The sequence below is a fragment of the Canis lupus genome, chromosome 6 (assembly GCF_003254725.2).
Source record: "Canis lupus dingo isolate Sandy chromosome 6, ASM325472v2, whole genome shotgun sequence".
Taxonomy (NCBI): Eukaryota; Metazoa; Chordata; class Mammalia; order Carnivora; family Canidae; genus Canis; species Canis lupus.
In genome coordinates, this window is record NC_064248.1 from 9,009,985 (window position 1) to 9,028,138 (window position 18,154).

The window sequence follows — 18,154 nt, forward strand, 5'->3', positions numbered from 1 at the left end:
CCCACCGCAGCCACCAATAGCAGCACATTCGCCACCACCACGGCCACCTCGCACGCAGGCCTTCCCAAGCACACGCTCTCTTCGCGCAGCCTTATATAAAAACGAGTGTGGGCGGGGAAGAGGGTTCGGCCTGCTTTGGGCCCCCTGCCTCGGCCAATGGGGAAGAAGCTGCTCGGCGCCCTTTCCACAGGGTGCTAAGGTGGCGCGTTCTCCCTGCCAACATAGCTTGGGGAGCGGGTCCTGTGGCAGAGAAGAAGGCGGGAGGGGCGACAGTGGGGTTGCAGATAGTCTCAACTAAAACATCAAGATAGGGCGTGAACGAGACTAAAAGGAAGAATAGGAACCAGGAAACGAAAAGAGGAAGGAAAAAGCAGTCTGGGGTAGAGAGAAAAGTTAGTAACAGACAGATGTGCTTCATGAACGATCAGGCGCTGCTCCCGCCGCCTAAAAAAAAAAAGTGAGGACACTGAGGATTATGGGATTTGTAGTTTTACAGGGCATTCGGCTGGAAGATGGCGGATAGAACAGCTGCGCAAAAGCAGAAGCAGTTTCGGCTGCGCATGCGCCCCAGTTTTGGATGCACGCCGCGGGGGTGGCAGCGCAGCTAGTGCGTGTCCTCACGCCTTTTCTTTGTGGCGGGAAAACTGGGTCGAGGTTGGAGGGGTTTGCGGAATTGCTGCAGTGGCTCATTCTGCTCTTTGCCTTTAGGTCCTCCTTGCTCCAGAAGGTAGCTGGCTTTTCTCCGGTTGCAGATGAAAGTGCTAGGCGCTGCCAGTCCTGGTACCCGTCGCCTGAGGAGAAATTTTCTCTTCTGGACAACCAACTCCTACCCCTCCTAAGAATCTCCACCGCAGACCTACCCTCCGCAAACAAACAAAAGTGACCCAGTATCCTGGCGGCCAGTGACGGGCTGAGCAGGAATGAGAATACGGGTGCCTCCCCCGGGGGTGGGGGTGCGGTCGGGCCTCTAACGGGAAGTTATCTCATGGTGGCGGTTCCTGAGGTGGAAGAGAGGCTTGCAGCAACCCCCTGTTTTATCCACTGAGGGGAATCAAGGACTTGGACTCTGGTACCTCCGATCTTAACTACCGTCCTTAAGAGAGAGTTGGTGAGGGAAGAGAGCGGGGAAAATGCGGATCTCCAGAAGTTCTTACCTCTGGTTTGAAAGGCGGAATTAGGGTTTTTACTGTTCCAGACCATGGCACCTTGTGAGAGGAAATGGTGCAGGCATGTAGGGGTTCGTGGGAATGTGCTTAAGTGAAACCAATACACAAAGGCGAGTTACTTTGGTAACGAGCACCAGTGGCAGTGTTGCAGCTGGCAGATAAGAGTCCGAATGAAATCAGCCCCCACAAAAGAAAACTTGTATTTTGGTGCTAAGTGGCCATATCTTTGTGCTTCCTTGCCCTCTGAACGGATAAGCTTCAGTTCACCGAAAATATATTGAAGAGATTTGGTACAAGGTTTAGTTCGTAGTTACCACAGTAAATGTTGTTAGATAATGGGCAGTAAAGGGAGCTGGGATCTTGTTTTTACCTTTTTTCTTGTGAAATCATGCTTGCCGAGGAAGAAAAAAAAAAACCCACTATGGTTATTAATGGGGGCATAAAAAATAAGCAGGGATCCACATGCCATTAGACATTGATGCCAAAAGGAAATCAGACTCCAAGATGAAAGATTTTAAATATAGTTTTCCAGGCTCACGGAGCCTGCGCAGACTGTGTGTCTGAGGAAAATTCTAAAGGGTTTACTTGTATTCTCTTAGACCAAGGATTCCAGGAATAGTATAAAGAGGGAACAATTAGATAGTTAGAAATTTGTGAACACGTTCTAAATGGGAGGGAGGAGGGTTAATGGTTTTTGAAAAATATTGACATGACTGAATTATTTAGCTAGGTCAGTTCTCAAGCTTTTTGGTCTCAGAACCCTCCTTACTATACTCTTAAAAGTTATGAAGGACTCCAAAGATTGGTTTATAGCTATATAACTTTTATATCTACTGATAGTAACATAACACATTTAAATGAATTAATTATACTTAATAATTATGTAGATATAAATAACATTTTTATAAAAAATACATTTTCCGGGATCCCTGGGTGGCGCAGCGGTTTGGCGCCTGCCTTTGGCCCAGGGCGCGGTCCTGGATATCCGGGATCGAATCCCACGTCAGGCTCCCGGTGCATGGAGCCTGCTTCTCCCTCTGCCTGTGTCTCTGCCTCTCTCTCTCTCACTGTGTGCCTATCATAAATAAATAAAAGTTAAAATTTAAGTTAAAAAAAAATTTTTTTTTAAAATACATTTTCCTAAATGAAAGAAAATTTAGTGTGAAGAATGGTGGTGTTTTACATCTTTGCAAGTCTTTTCATGTCTGGCTTAATAGAAGACAGCTGGATTTTATGTTTCTGATTTCAATCTGTTTCGATCTTTTGTTTTGGTTAAAGTATATGAGAAAATCCAGCCTAACATGGATAAGTAATTGGAAAGGGGAGGGGACCCCCAGAGGTCTTTGGATCACACTCTAAGAACTGCTGAAGGAGATGATTTCACCTTAAAATCACTGTGGTGATCTTTAGTGTTCTTCTTCTTCTTCTTCTTCTTCTTTTTTTTAAGATCTTTATTTGTTCATGAGAGACACAGAGAGAGAGAGGCAGGCTCCATGCAGGGAGCCGGATGTGGGGCTTGATCCTGGGACTCCAGGATCACTCCCTGGGTGGAAGGCAGACACTCAACCGCTGAGCCACCCAGGCATCTCAATCTTTAGTGTTCTAAATGAAAAAAAAAAAAGTATTCTTTTTTGGAACACTTCATTCACCTTCTCTTGGTTCTCTTTATTCCTTATTTCCAAGTTCTTTTTCCCTTTTACACTCTTTCTTATGTTGGGTGGGTAGGATCTGATTTTTGGAATTTTCTTTTACTTTCTAACTTAAAGCATTTTTTGATTTTTTTTTGCCTTTCTCATCTGAGGTAAAAACATACAAAACAAAACAACCCCTCAAATGTTATTCCTGGCTCTAGAGCCCCTGGGCATTTAGTAGCTGGTCAGATGAAAGTTGGTGGTATTTTGTGTGTTAACTGGTTTAAAATTTTTTTCTCTCTCTCTGGACTACATTTTAATATTATTGTGGAAGAAGAAAATTCGTCTGAAACAGAGGAGCAGAGACTTGAGTTGTCAGAAAGTGACTTCCTGGCTTTCCCCTTTCTATTTAGACATTTTCTTTAAAAGTAATGTTCTTTACAAACACATTCTAGATTAAGGGGGAATTATATATTGCTGCTTATAGATTTACATTTTATTAACAATGATCCACAATTTATCCAGTTGGTTGGGGCGCCAGTAACACATTTTGGCCTAGAGAGGTCAGTATAGGTTTAGGTAATGATTTGAACCTAACTACTAGAAAATTTTGCATTTTTAAGTAGATCAAACACTTTATTTTTTCAAAACACTATTTAAAGAATTTGGAATTTAGGGCAGCCTGGGTGGCTCAGTGGTTTAGTACCATCTTCAGCCCAGGGTGTGATCCTGGAGACCCGGGATCAAGTCCCACTTCAGGCTCCCTGCATGGGCCTGCTTCTCCCTCTGCCTGTGTCTCTGCCTCTCTCTCTCTCTCTCTGTGTCTGTGTCTCTCATGAATAAATAAATAACATCTTTAAAAAAAAAGAATTTGGAATTTAGAAAATAACCTTTTTTTTAAAGATGTTATTTATTCATGAAAGACACACACACACACACACACACACACACAGTGGCAGAGACACAGGCAGAGGGAGAAGCAGGCTGCATCCCTGGAGCCTGAGGGTCTCAATCCTGGGACTCCAGGATCACACCGTGAGCCGAAGGCAGGCCCCAAACCGCTGAGCCACCCAGGGATCCCTAGAAAATAACTTCTGCAGTGGTAACATTGTCATGTTATAAAATGCTAGAGATATACAAGGGGGGTACAGTAAAAAGCTGTCTTCCACCCAGCCACCCAGTTTTATTTCCTAGAGACACTTCTGTCAGTTTTTTGTATATTCTTCCAGAGATAGTTTATGAATATTCAAGCATAGTATGTAGATACACACTTTTATTTTTTATTTTTTTCTCATAGAGTAAATAGACTTCGGGGTTCATGGTGATGATTTAAGATGGGAACAGTGAGAAAATGTGCTCCTTTATGTAAAGGAAAAGTAGTCACAGAACTGCACATCTGAATTATTCACATTTACAGAAGTGAGACAAGGAACAAAAAAATACCAAAAGATAATTTGAAAATCCATGCTGTAGACACACTAAATTAAGCTCCCAATACCTTTTGAATTCATCTTGGGATCTAGGGGGAGGAATTCTATACCCTGAGTAACTGAATGTTCACCATAGTTTGGTCATTTGAGGGTCTTAAAATTTTAAGATCCTTTAAAAGGACATGTATATATATTATATATAAGATCTATTTTATGCTGCCTTTGGGTATCTTTATAATGGGAGATGACATAGTTGGAAGATTGAGTTTCAGGTCCAGGGCCTTCAAATTTCTCAAAACCAGCAGTCAGAAATAAGATCATTGAGTGGAATAAATGTGTTATTAGTAGAATTTAGAGGCAAAAGGCCTGGGTTCATCTTGGCTCTACCATGTATTAACACTGAGGCTTTGGGCAAATCACTTACTTGCCTTTTGCATATTTTTTTCATCTGTAAAAAGGGAAGCTGCCACTTTATGACCTCTGCAGACCCTCCCAGAGCTACAATGCTTGTTATAATTGTTATAGGAATAAGAATAGCTTACATGCGGTAAGCCAAAAGAACACTGGGTAGAAGGGTTATAAGAAATTTAAACTGATAAAACAAAAGGCATTTTCCTTCTAATTGCTGAGTAGAAATAGTACACTGGTGGAAAGTAAATTGGAAAAAAATGTACAAATTATTGCAATGTCATAAGATGATTCTTGGCACTCTGCTAGGCCACAAATACCTTATAGCTGTGTGCAGATGCTAATCTCTTCGGCCTTTGGTGTGGCTGGGGCCCTCATACTCCCGCCTCTCAGTTTTCTATGGCAGTGAAAAACCTTTTACTCCAGAATACCTGGAAATATAACTTTCTGTGTGTTTTAATGTGTATTTTTAATATATACTTTCCATGTGTGCTGTAATATTAAAATGGGTTTGAAGCACTGAATCAGACTGTTGGGATATAGCATACCACAGTTAATAGCACAGACTTTAAAATCAGGCAGGTTCAAATCTTGCATCATCATCTATTAATTACCTATTATTATGTTTAAATTCCTCTTACCCTCAACTTTTCCAAGTTTAAAAAAGTAGTGATCTCATAGATTTACTGTGAGAATTAAATTAGATGACATATAAAAGGGTAAAGAATATAGTTGGTGCTCAATAAGTCTCCACTATTATTATTATTCACAATTTTCATAGTAATAATGAAGCATACTGGTGTAGTACAGAACATCAGTGAGTAAATAGCTATAGGATATAGAGTGAAGGTAATAGATTTATGATTTATTTACTGCCTATTATTTGCTTCCCTGGGGACCTCTGCTGGTTACCAAATATTTTTGAGCCATGAAGAGAAATTGCAAGAATCCAGCACGTTGGAAAATTTTTGGACTAGAAGATCTAAGTAAAGGGAAGATATAGATTATAGTGATGTTAAAAAGGGGGGTTCCCTATGCATAGGGACCTCTGAATTAGGTCAGAGAATTGCCAGATTATTTGTGTTTTAAGTATTTAGGAGAACCTTTTGAGATAAATTTGTCTGGAGAAAACTCTCACTTTTAAATTGTCAGGACTGTTCATACTACTACTACTACTACTACTACTACTACTACTACTACTACTTATACTTACATCTGTTAAAAACAAGACAACAGGCCCAAAATGCAGTTGCTTCTGTTAAGCTCCATGTCACCAAAACAAGACTTAAAGTTTTGACTCTGCTAGAAATAGAATCTTGGTTTATAGTCCATCAGGAATCACCTTATCAGCACTATTAGATAATCTGCCTAAAAGACACCTACCATCTCCTACAAGAAAGTAAATTTGCAATAGCTAATTTGCTTTTTTGCCTAGTGTAACTTCCTTGTTCCTGCTCCTCCTGCTTATAAAAGTCTTTCTGCTCTTTTGAGCTTCTTTGTATCTGCTAGATCAGATGCTGCCTAACTCATGAATCATTGAATAAACTCAGTAAGATCTTCAAAATTTACTCAGTGATTTTTTTTTAATGCATCACTACCACTACCACTTCCACTATTGATGCATGCCTGCCTTATGTTGGACATGAATCTAATCCTTAAAACACCAAGGATTGTTGCTTATCTTTAAAACAGTAACTATCTCTCTGTGTCTCTCATGAATAAATAAAATCTTAAAAAAAAACCAAAACAGTAACTCTCATTATCCCCTGGCATGTGATTAGCACTGCTGAGGATATAGAAGTATAGTCAAGAGGGCAGAAAATGTAGTTCAGCAGTCCTAGGCAAAGATCTTGAGCCCAAGATGACAGAGAAGAAAGTTTAACATCATGTTCCATCAGAGTTCTAGCAGTTACTTTCTTTTTTCTAACAGAGGCACAAAGAAAGTGTAGCTTCTGAGCTGAATGATGGCAATGCTGCAGAGTAAAGAAGGTGAGTCAAGAGTGATGGAGGTTCATGTTTTGTACATTTCTCTCATTTTTCCCTTTTTTCTCAGTCCTTGGATGTCTTGATACCCCTCCCACCAAGGGGAAGCTCAGGATATATACATTCTGTGTCCACTTTGTTAAAGTTACTACTTTTCTAGAAACTTTGAGCGAAATATATATGATTTAGAAGTAGTCCAGTCCAGCTCAAGAAATGTACAAACTCATAGGGAGACAAAAGACATTTATTTATTTTTTTATTAAAGATTTACTTATTTATTTATTCTTAGAGACACGCACAGAGAGAGGCAAAGACACAGGCAGAGGGAGAAGCAAGCTCTGTGCAGGAAGCCTGACGTGAGACTCGATCCCAGGTCTCGGGACTCGATCCCAGGTCTCCAGGATTACGCCCTGGGCTGCAGGCGGCGCTAAACCACTGCGCCACCGGGGCTGCCCACAAAAGACATTTAAATATCTATAACACAACTTGAATGTGGTAATGCCATCAGAGAGGCATGAAGTGTTATGGAAACTCAGAAGAAAAAATCTATTTATACCTGGGAGGATCAGTATAATTTTCTTTGCACTAGTCCCCCCCCCCCCCAATTTTCTAATTTCTCATAAAGTTTTGTTTAAAGTTAAAATGAATGCATTTCAAGAATTTCCGTTTGAATAACTCATCTTCCTGCATGTTTATATTTGTCACCTTTGAACTATTCAGTAGTTCCTAAACTTGGTATCAGAATAATCTAGATGGCTTTGTAAAACAAGTTCCTAGACCTCACTCCCAACTATTTCTTCCAAATCTCAGGGGGTAGGGTGGGTTGGGAGAGGAGAGGCCTAGTAATCTGATTTTGTTAAAAGCTCTCTCCAGATAATTCTGATAGGGCCAGTCAAAGGGCAGGTGCAAACACTTTCTGTGCTAGATTCTATGTTTCATAAATTCTATTTGATAATCAAATTTCTTTCAGAATGTGGGAAGGGGCCAAAGAAAACCTGTACCCCATCTGCACAAAAATTGTATAGCATGATGTGCTATAGCCCTAACTCATCCAAGGAGGAATCCTTGGGGGTCAGTTCCCCAAAGGCCAGGTTAAAGAAGAAGGAAGAGAAAACAACCACAGAAAATGGTTCAAGCAGTGGCCAGGAGAATAAAGGAAAGCCTCAAGACAAGCAAGCAGAGAAAGAAAAGGTACTAGTCTCACTGATGGACTCTAGTGGGATAGTTTCTCCTAGACATCCAGTCTAGACAAACAATCTTTTCATGTAGGGGCACTTTCAGGTTTTTAAAAAATTCTTTTCTTGTGGCTTCTATTTTCAACTCAAAGAGGTAAAAAAAAAAAAAAAAAAAAAGTTTTGATGAAAGCCTTTAGCTGGAAATAATGGCTGGGTAGGGGTTGAGGTAGGATGGAGGTGAGAGTAAATGTGATCAGAGACTTTATAAGTAAACTTTTCTTTGACTCCTTTATTCCCAGAAATAAAGTTTATAGAATCCTTAGGGACATTGACTTTATGCTCACAGCCTGATGAACTACTGGCTCATGTAAAGGGGTCTTCCCTGTCTGGTCAGAGAGGAGACATGGGGAAAGATGAGTGGTTTTCCTCCTCTGCCCTTATATCTGCAGGAAAAATCAAGTCTCACCAATGCAGAATTTGAGGAGATCATCCAGATTGTGCTACGGAAGTCCCTCCAGGAGTGCTTGGGTATGGCTTATAGTGAGAGAAGAATTTTAGTTAGACAAACTTTTTTTTAAAAAAGATTTTATTTATTTATTCATGAGAGACACACAGAGGCAGAGACATAGAGGGAGAAGTAGGCTCCTTGCAGGGAGCCTGATACGGGACTCAATCTCTGGACTGGGATCATGCCCTGAGCCAAAGGCAGACATGCAACCACTGAGCCACCCAGGTGTCTCTAGTTAGACAAACTGTCATCTGAGGGGTAGAGTAGGTTGATAGCTTTGCCCTTCCCTCCAGTTTCCTAAGTAAGGAAATAGTATATGGACTTTAAAATATTTTTAAATAGTTCATCTTCTATCAACAGGACTATAGCTAAACCATCTCAAGCAGGGGGTACAAAGCTTTTAGAAAAATGGGTTACATTGACTTCAGAATATAAATACAGTCTCAGATTGTTTTTTAAAATGTAACTTATATTCATTTTTACATGTTTACAATCTACTTAGAAAAGATAAATTATATTTCCCAGATTTGAAGAACTTAGTTTCCATCTACCTTGGGTATTTGTTTCCAATACTGTTTTAACATATGCTCAGGGATTTGGCTTTGGGAATACTACAGTATTCTATACTATAGAACTCTATAGTGCAGGCCCTGAGGACTTCACCATATATCTTGAGGAGAAGGGGCATAGTCTGATGTTTTCAGCCATTCTTAGGTGTAGTTCTGTTTCTAGAGAAAGTTTCAGGAACAAATCATATGAAATGTGGTACATAAAATTTCTGATATGTACACAAAATAAAATTGACATTACCTGGCTATCCTGGAGCAAGGCAGATCAATCTGGAAAGGCTTGGTGAAAGACATAGATTTGCAGTTTTTCCTGAGAATTTAAAGACTTAAAGTTCTGTGATCTGATGAAACTCCAAAGGTGGGCTCTTCCAGACAACAGGTGGGAGATGTTTTAATGGAAAGCTGCAGCTTAGAAATAATGGAGTTGGTATTTTCTTTAATTGCTTCTCTGCTTATAATATTTTGTTTTGAGAGAGATGGGATCTAGCCTTGATTTTGCAGAGACTTCCTGTGCCCAGCCCATAAGATGCACCCTATTAGACAAGGAACCAGGAATTGCTGCTTCTACTGATAATGATAATGCTGATGGGTGAGTTTATCCCAGTGAGACAAATTGATCACAGGGTGCACTTAGCATTGGTAAATGGTTTTATCTGCCTATCTAGTCATTTTCATATCTCTATGGATTTCTCCCAGCTCAGGAAAGATGCCTGTTTGAATTGGGGAAAAAATAGGCAAGTAGATGGACAAAATTCTCCTTCTTCTTCTTCTTCTTCTTCTTCTTCTTCTTCTTCTTCTTCTTCTCCTTCTCCTTCTCCTTCTTCTTTCTTCTTCTTCTTCTTCCTTCTTCCTCCTCCTCCTTCTTCTTCTTCTTCTTCTTCTTCTTCTTCTTCTTCTTCTTCTTCTTCTTCTTCTTCTTCTTCTTCTTCTAGATTTATTTACTTATTCAGAGAGAGAGAGAGAGAGGCAGAGACACAGGCAGAGGGAGAAGCAGGCTCCATGGAGGACACCCGACAGGATCACACCCCAGGCCACAAGCGGCGCTAAACCGCTGCACCACCAGGGCTGTCTGGATTCTTCTGTCTTTTATCGGACTTTTATCCTTGTTTCCCCCCCCCCCCCAAAAGAAGAGTATGATGAATTGCTCCTTTTTTACTTTTCATTAAGGAAAAAAAATATTATTTTCAGAGAGAGGGTAATGGTACCTCATATCCTAGAGATTTCAGCCACTCAGGAAGCTGGAGTAACCTCTGTGATAAAGACATCTAAGCCAGGCCAGCCAGATCCTGCACCCTCTGAGAAGAAATCCAATAGACCCTTCCTAAGCAAAGGAAAGAAGGGAGCCCGTAAGTATAGTTAGATATACTTTGACATCTGGCTCAAGTACCTATGCCATAAAATTAAGGACTCAGACAGTGGGAAGGCTGAGATTCTTCAGTCCAAGGCTTGAAACTATCAAGCTATAATGCTTCTTTCTGCTTTCACTGGGCCTTACTATCTATAAAGATTCTCTTCATCTCCCTACCCTGCAGTGTTTTGTTTTGTTTTCCCAGAAGATGAGAAAATGGAGAAAACCCAAAGTGGACATGAGCACAGACAGAAGGACCAACTGAAAAAAACAGTTCAGGTTGATTCTCAGATCAGAAACCAGCAAAGAGGAAAAGGAGGTGATTTTGGTGAGTTCAGCATGATTTGGAAAACTTCCTGGGCTTGAAAATTGGAGATGGGGATGGAGAGAGGCAAGGTTAGGTTGCTTGAGGATATTCTGCGAAGACTGTAGTTTCTGTCTCATGGCTACTTGGCAGGGATATGCTGCTGTGGAAGAGAGAGATTTCATTCATTTAGTTATTCTGGGGTATAGTCCATAGTTGTTGGGTGCTTACTATACACCAGGCATTTTAGGAAGTGCTGAGTAAATGCAGAAGAAATTAATATATGCCTGTTGGAAGGGAAATGGGCTTGTGAGGAAGGCAAACAAGAAAGCTACAAGTCTGGAGTGGATTTGGAAAAGTTTCTAAGAAAAGATTCTGTTTGAGCCATATGTCGGAAGTATAATTTAGGCAGGTGAACTGAAGTGGCGATGGGTATTAGAGTGATATTTATTGGCAGAGTTATGGAGGAGAGCTAATGGTTATAGCTTTAGGGGGTGTTGGGGGGCAGGATGTTGTAGGGGGAGATAAAACTAGAGACATGCAAGGGTCAAATCATAAAGGGCCTTACATGTTAAGCTAAGGGAGTTGAATTTTATTTTTTTTTTTTTTTTTTTTTTTTTTTTTAAAATTTTTATTTATTTATGATAGTCACAGAGAGAGAGAGAGAGAGGCAGAGACACAGGCAGAGGGAGAAGCAGGCTTCATGCACCGGGAGCCCGACGTGGGATTCCATCCTGGGTCTCCAGGATCGCGCCCTGGGCCAAAGGCAGGCGCCAAACCGCTGCGCCACCCGGGGATCCCTGAATTTTATTTTTAAAGCTAAAGCAGAACTACTGGCATTAAGGAGGGAAAACTTCGTAAGATTTGTATTTTAGAAAGCTCACTCTGCCACTGGCATTGAAGATGGATTGGTGGGAGCAAGACTAGACCCACAGAAATAGTGATACAAGCAAGGAAGATAGACAGTAGCAGTGAAGAGGAAGAGACAGATTTGAGATTTTTAGGAGGAAAGATCAGAATATGGTTACTAGTTAGCTCTGAGATGTGAAGAAGAGTGAGGCCTTCAGGATGATCCTGTTTTCTGACCCGAGTGACTGAAAAACCATCGTTCTAAATGGAGAATATAGAAGCAAGAGCACATTTCAGATGGTGAATTCAGCTTTGGACAAGGTAGGGGGTCCGTGATGAGCTTTAGCATCCAAGAAAGAGATCTGGGTCAGAAATATGGATTTGGGAACCTGGATGAAATTTTCCAAGAGGAAGATGTGGAGTGCAAAGAGAAGAGCAATGAATAGAAAACCCATAATGTTTAGGAGGAACCTAATGTTTAGGGTTGAGCAGAGGAAGAGCTTCACAGGGAGAAAATGAAGAACTAAGAGAAAAATTATAGAGATAGAAAGAGATTTAGGAGAGTATGACATCACAGATGCCAGGGGAGGAGAGAATTTCAAGAGAGATTTAGCCTTGTCCAGTGCTGCTAGAGAGACATCAAAGAGGATAAAGGTTTGAAAATGTTCAATGATATTACAGTTAGAAGGTTACCAGGGGTTTTGATTAGACCACCCATATGAGCTGGTAAGGGTGAATGGCCAGTTTAGTTGGTTGAAGAATAAGTACTTTTTCAATTAGTTTAGATGTGAGAACCAGGATGGAGAAAGTGATGAATAGAGGGGAGTGGGTGTAGAGTTGAGGGAAAGTTTTTTATTTTTTTTAACTTTCTTTTAAAAGAAAAAGACTTGGCTTGTGTGTCGTCAGCATACGTATATGCTGAGGGAAAATTGTTTATAAAGAAGGAGAGATTGGGGTGCCTGGGTGGCTCAGTCAATTAAATGTCTGACTCTTGACCTCAGTTCAGATCTTGATCTCAGGGCTGTCATTTCAAGCCTCATGTTGGGCTCTACTCTGGGCATGGAGCCTACTTAAAAAGAAAAAAAGGAGGGATTGAAGGGAATGAGAAGAGGGCTGGAGGGCTTATTCTTAGGAAGGACACTTCAGCATTTGAGATTGGAAGGAGGGAAGATAAGCAGGGGTATAGATTTATTTATTCTTTTAACAATAGATATTAATGCCTTATAGTCTATTCTAGGCATCACACTAGGTATTGGAAATAGAGTGGTCGCCAAAATAGATAATCCATCCTTTCGTAGAAGTTACGGTTTTAGTGTATTAGGTAATAAACAAATATAGGCAATAACCATGATAATTGTGGGAAATTTTATTTTATTTTATTTTTAAAGATTTATTTATTTATTCATTCAGAGAGAGCGAGAGAGAGGCAGAGACACAGGCAGAGGGAGAAGCAGGCTCCATGCAGGAAGCCCAATGTGGGACTCGATCCTGGGTCTCCAGGATCACACCCCGGGCTGCAGGCGGCGCTAAACCGCTGCGCCACTGGGGCTGCCCTGTGGGAAATTTTAGAATGAGAAATAAAAGAGATCAGACCATATGTTAATATGTTTAAAATTCTGAAAATAAGTACACTTAACAGTCTAGAGGGAAAACAGGTTTACACCAAAAACAGGCTTGTACATACTTGAAAGAAAACTCTAGATATCACACAAGATAGTCCAAGACAATAAACCGCTTCGCATGTTTAATGACATGATAACGTAAGGAGCCAGAGATGTAAGTTTTATTTGGGCAGTTGGGTGGTCTGGGAGGTGGTGTTCCATCTCCCACACCTCTTGGTATTAGGGCAAGGATTGTATTTTCACTGGGAGATAGAAAGTCCACTTCTTAGGCAGTGCTCATTGAGTGGAGTTGTGATTGTGAGGAATGTGTAAGCCTTTGGCTATAAATGAACTGCTCTTCCTGTTTCTTCCAGTTTCCAGGGACAGGAGAGTCCTCCTGGAGTAGGAAGAAGAAATGACAGTATCTGATAAATACAATCAATATTTGTGAAGTGAGGGAAAAGAATGGAGTGTCATCACAGGAAATAAGGGAGACCTAATCAAGATTGGGCCAGTCAGAGAATGCACCTGTGAGGAGATGGCCTTTAAGCAGAAATCTGAAGGAGGAGCAGAAGTAGGAGAAAGAGTTTAGGGAGAGTGCAGTTTGGCATATTGCAGATATTAGAAGGAAGTCATTGTGATTGGAGTTCAGAGAGCAAGGCGAAGTGAGGCAGAGAAGTGGTTCTGGATGAATGTACAAAGTGAGGGTTTTATCCTGAGCACAGTGGGAAGCCACCGATGAGTCTTAACCAGGGGAGCAATGTCATCAAATTAATGTTTTAAAAGACTCCCTTTGGTGATTAATTGGAGAATGAAGTATGTAGGGACAAGAGTAGACGAGTGAGTCCTAGGATTAGGCACTCTGGTGGCTTAGATGAGGATGATGAAAGTGGAGACAGAAGTGGATGGTTTTAAGATATGTTTTAGCGGTAACTTGTCAGAACTTGGTAATGAATTGGATATTGGGTGAGAGAGAGGTGAGAGTATGTTAAAGATCATTTGTTTCTGGCTTAAGCAGTTGCTTGGGAGAAGATGGGGAAAAGTGGAGGAAGAACAGATTTGTGGGATAAGATCAAGCATTTATTTGGGTTTGGGCCTGTTAGGTTTAAGATCTTTGTGAGACATCCAAATGATAATGTCAAAGAGTGAGGTGGCCGTAGGGAATCTGGAGCTTAGAACAAAAGCTAGAAGTATTTATTCATCTGTAGATAGTCAGGTGTAGATAGGTTTCAAACCTCTAGCAATGGGTGAGCTCACCTCAGGAGAAAGTATAGCATGGGAGCAAAGGCCTGTGACTGGGCTTTGGCACCCCAACATTTGGAGACTGAGTGGAGAATGAGGAGGGAGCTGCCAGAAAGATAAGGAGAAGGAGAAGGGATCACAGAACCCAAGGAAATGGGTGTCCACTGAGATGTTCTTTGTGTGTATGTGATGTCAGTCTTTATTATCATAGCGCTGTGTTGTGAGCCTTGGTTTTCTGGAGCACATCTTCCTTTCTTCTAAGTTATTTGAAACTTTAAAGAACTCTGTTGCTGTCATTGGAAATTTTATCCCAAGCCATGAATACCTAGTTTTACATCATTAGGATAACTTTTACCCATTCATTTGCTCATGAATATTTATTACTTTCACAATCATTTATTTTATTGATCTGTGTTTACTTGTATGATCCCTGACCCCTTCTCCCACTCTTTTTCCTAGTCTTGCTAGGTTCCCTCTACATCAAAAACTGTTATTGGCAGCTGTCTTCTTGGTTTGGTTTGGCTTTTTTAGATGGTATTGTTTTGTTTTTAATTATACAAAGTTTCCAGATTTTATTATCATATCAAAGACATAAGATGCCAGCACATAGTAACCAAAAGAAAACCCAGGTAGGAAGCCAGCACATCTGGTTCCAGCAGACCTGGGCCAGATGGGCCAGTGCCGAGTCCTGCCACCACTGTTCATGTCCATTGGCCTAGAGGCAGGGCTGGCTTGGTGGACACCCTCACAGGAGGTCAGTGCCTGAGTCAGGTCCACAGGAGCTCTCTGTTGATAGCCTAGTTGCCCCTGCTTCTAACTCTGAATCTTAGTCTTTCTGTTTGGTCCTTGCTCAACTTTCTCTGGCTGCTGAAGCAGAAGATATAGATCTGTTTGGGCTGGGCTTCCTTGCTGTTGTAGGATGAGGGTGGTGACCCCTGGTGGGGGCGTGGGTACTGCCTGAGCACGCAGTTTAGAAGAAGCCAGGCCCCAGGTAGCATGGCTGCCCATCACTGCATGCCTCACCTACTAGCAGCACTGGAGACACAGGTTTCAGTGGCGCACAGTGACTGCTGTGGTACCACACGCACCTGTGCTTCCCAGGCTCTGCAGCTGTCTTTTCAGACTAATATATCATTCCCAACCAGTACTTTTTTCTTCAAAATAGGAAAATTCTGAACATGATACCATAGTATGAGCTACTTTGAAAGGACCCAAGTATAAGTCAACTGCTTCTCTGAGGGCTGATTTCAGGGGGATGGAGGGCATCCCTTATATTCATGCCTGAAAGGTAAAATTGACAGTGGGCAAGTGAACTTACTGAACCTCAAGGGAAGAAGGGTTTTTACAGAAAGGAAGAGCGTAGTGGTCTGGAAGTGGTGATGAGTAAGGATGATGCTGACCCCAGTCTCTGGCCTGGGGTATGAGAGAGGGAACAGAGTCCACTTAGAGGGCTGTGGGTGGGGCGGGGTAAGATCAGTTTGGGGCAGTGTCATTAGTGCATCACCAGGTTTCAAAAAGGAGATGGATGTTTTAGACAAGAAATTGAAGGTATGTGGACTTTTTGTTGTTCTTGTCTAGAATTCCAAAGAACATAGTGGAAGGATTTAGGACGGAGAGAGGAGAGCCTGTGAGAGGCATTGGGTCAACTTAACAGATGTTGGGATAAAGAAAGGTGGGGATAAGGGTTTGGAAGGTAATGGATAAATGAATGCTTAGCCTTTGAGCAAGGCCTGAAGTAAATAGTTGGTTAAGTTGATAGACATCTGTGTTTTTTTGGAAAGGGGTAAACTTAGGGCTGTTGGTCCCAAAGACTGCAACTTAGCAATTTGGTGACAGGTAAATCAGCTGGTATTCAGATAGGAACTCTGGATGTTGTACACAAAAGAGATACTGGTTAGCCCTTCAGAAGAACTTTCCAGTAGTAACAGGCCAGCAGAGAACGAGGTACTTGCCAGAAAGATGGTGGCCAAACTTTTCGAGAACTATCAATACAGGAAATACTCTCCCCCTCCCCCCCTCTGGAGGAAGGAGAGATGATAGTATGGCATAGGAGAAAGATTGAGATGTGAGACCTGGGGTCCAAGTTCAGCTCTGCCACCAATTTATACTGATATTCAGCAAGCCAGTTATCTTCTCTGACCTTAGCTTTCCCATTTATAAATCTAGGATTAGACTAGTTGGTCCTTAAGGCTATGTGATTTTGGAGGGTATACACTGATTTTATTTGGACTGAAGAAGGAAGGGCATATTTTTGTTTCATTGCAGTTTTTTTTTCTTCTCATAGGCCAATGTCTTGTTTGGGTCCAGTGCTCCTCTCCAAACTGTGAGAAGTGGAGGCGGCTTTGTGGAAACATTGACCCTTCAGTGCTTCCAGATGATTGGTCCTGTGATCAGAATACAGGTAGAAAGGACTGGAGATTTTTTTTTCTTTTTATTCTATAATGGTTCTTCTTTTCTTTTTCTGTATGTATCCCTTAGATTAAATATGTCATAAATGTAGTTATAACTCCAGGGGTCCTTGTAGTGTTTGGGAGAGGGAAAGGGACCATCATATCACATCAAGGTAAATCTGTCATAATGGGCTAGAAGAAGACACCCTGAAGAGTTATGTTGTGTGAAGGCCCTGGGATCTAAACATAGATTCTGAGTGAAGTCTACATTCTTCAGCATTAGTCTGATCTAGTTAGTCCTGATTAGATTGTTGGATAAGAAGGGATATAGGATATATGAAGAGAAAACAGGTGAGAGAGAGCCTAGAGAATGTTTGAAACCGTTTGGAAGAGATTATGATGGTATAGCCCAACCCAATTATTTTTACAGATAATAGAGTCTCAGAGGAATTGCTGTCCTGGTGTTATGAAGATGAAAGAAGGGTCAGATAATGTGGGATATAGGCAGAAGTTTGGAATCTCTTTCTGTAAAGTACGAGGAGGCAGCACTCCTGCTCTTGCTGTAGCTGTGCTTCCTCCATGGGTCTTTGTTCTTCCTCTATGACTGTCTCCCAGGTGCCCTTTTGGTCCTACCTCTGCATATTCTTGTCCTCTCTTCTGCCCTCATCCAGATGTTTACCTAGTGAGGTTCTTTTCTTCCCTTCATTCCTTCTCTCTTTTGCCAGACTTGAAGTATAATCACTGTGACATCCCAGAGGAGTCCTGGACAGGGCGTGAGAGTGATGTGGCCTATGCTTCCTACATTCCAGGATCCATCATCTGGGCCAAGCAATATGGTTACCCCTGGTAGGGCACCATGGTATAGTCAAAGCATCCTTCATGAACTTGGAAGTGGTAGATTAAAGCAGAGAGGGAAGGAAATAGAAAGCATTTATAATGGAAATAGTACCTGCTTTAGAAAGAACATGGGGTGAAGGAAAAGATAAAGTACTGAGCTTGGAGGCTTTGAAAGAACACATTTTCTAGAGGTTTCACAGTAGAGGTGGTATCTCCCTGGGAAAAAAGTTCTGACAATTCTACCCTCTGTGAGTAGAAAAAGGAAGGTGGCTTTTAAGGCATTTTTAAAATATTGAGATATGAGAGATATATGAAGTAGAACGAAGAAGGGTAGGATAGTTTTTTCTTTGGAGATGTCCCTAGTCAGAAGATTTTTTCTCAGGGTTGATGGAAGGCCTACCAGGGGTAAAATATTCTTACTAGGAAGATTTTGAGTTTCTTTGTACACTGATAGAAGTCATTTTAGTCATTTGGTAGGACTACTGGGGTGACAGCAGGGGGACACATCTATCTTTGAGATCCTTTGTTTGCAAAACATATTGCCCCTTTCTGTACATGTGTATTGATGAGTTTGTGTTATGTTCATATAACTGTTTTCCCCAGGTGGCCAGGCATGGTAGAATCTGATCCTGACCTGGGGGAATATTTTCTTTTTGCTTCTCATCTTGATTCCCTGCCGGTAAGTTTTCTTACATCAGGGTAGGAAGGTATTC

General features: G+C 41.4%; 1 protein-coding gene across 15 annotated transcripts in view; it reads left to right on the forward strand.

Annotated features, from left to right (window-relative positions):
- The first annotated feature begins 67 nt into the window (after window positions 1-67).
- The window catches only part of ZCWPW1 (zinc finger CW-type and PWWP domain containing 1), a 75,592-nt gene continuing 57,505 nt past the window's right edge, over window positions 68-18,154 (forward strand). For 2 of the 15 annotated variants that reach the window (XR_007411131.1, XR_007411130.1), the window contains exons 1-10: window positions 216-607; window positions 709-6,624; window positions 7,589-7,809; window positions 8,243-8,333; window positions 9,372-9,459; window positions 10,059-10,216; window positions 10,424-10,546; window positions 16,499-16,615; window positions 17,330-17,450; window positions 18,045-18,120. Coding sequence is in view for 13 of the 15 variants with exons in the window: in XM_049111123.1 (XP_048967080.1) it covers window positions 6,597-6,624; window positions 7,589-7,809; window positions 8,243-8,333; window positions 9,372-9,459; window positions 10,059-10,216; window positions 10,424-10,546; window positions 16,499-16,615; window positions 17,330-17,450; window positions 18,045-18,120 (1,023 nt within the window). In the remaining 2 variants the exon portion in view is untranslated. The other 13 variants (XM_049111124.1, XM_035717738.2, XM_049111125.1 and 10 more) reach the window with 13 other exon arrangements.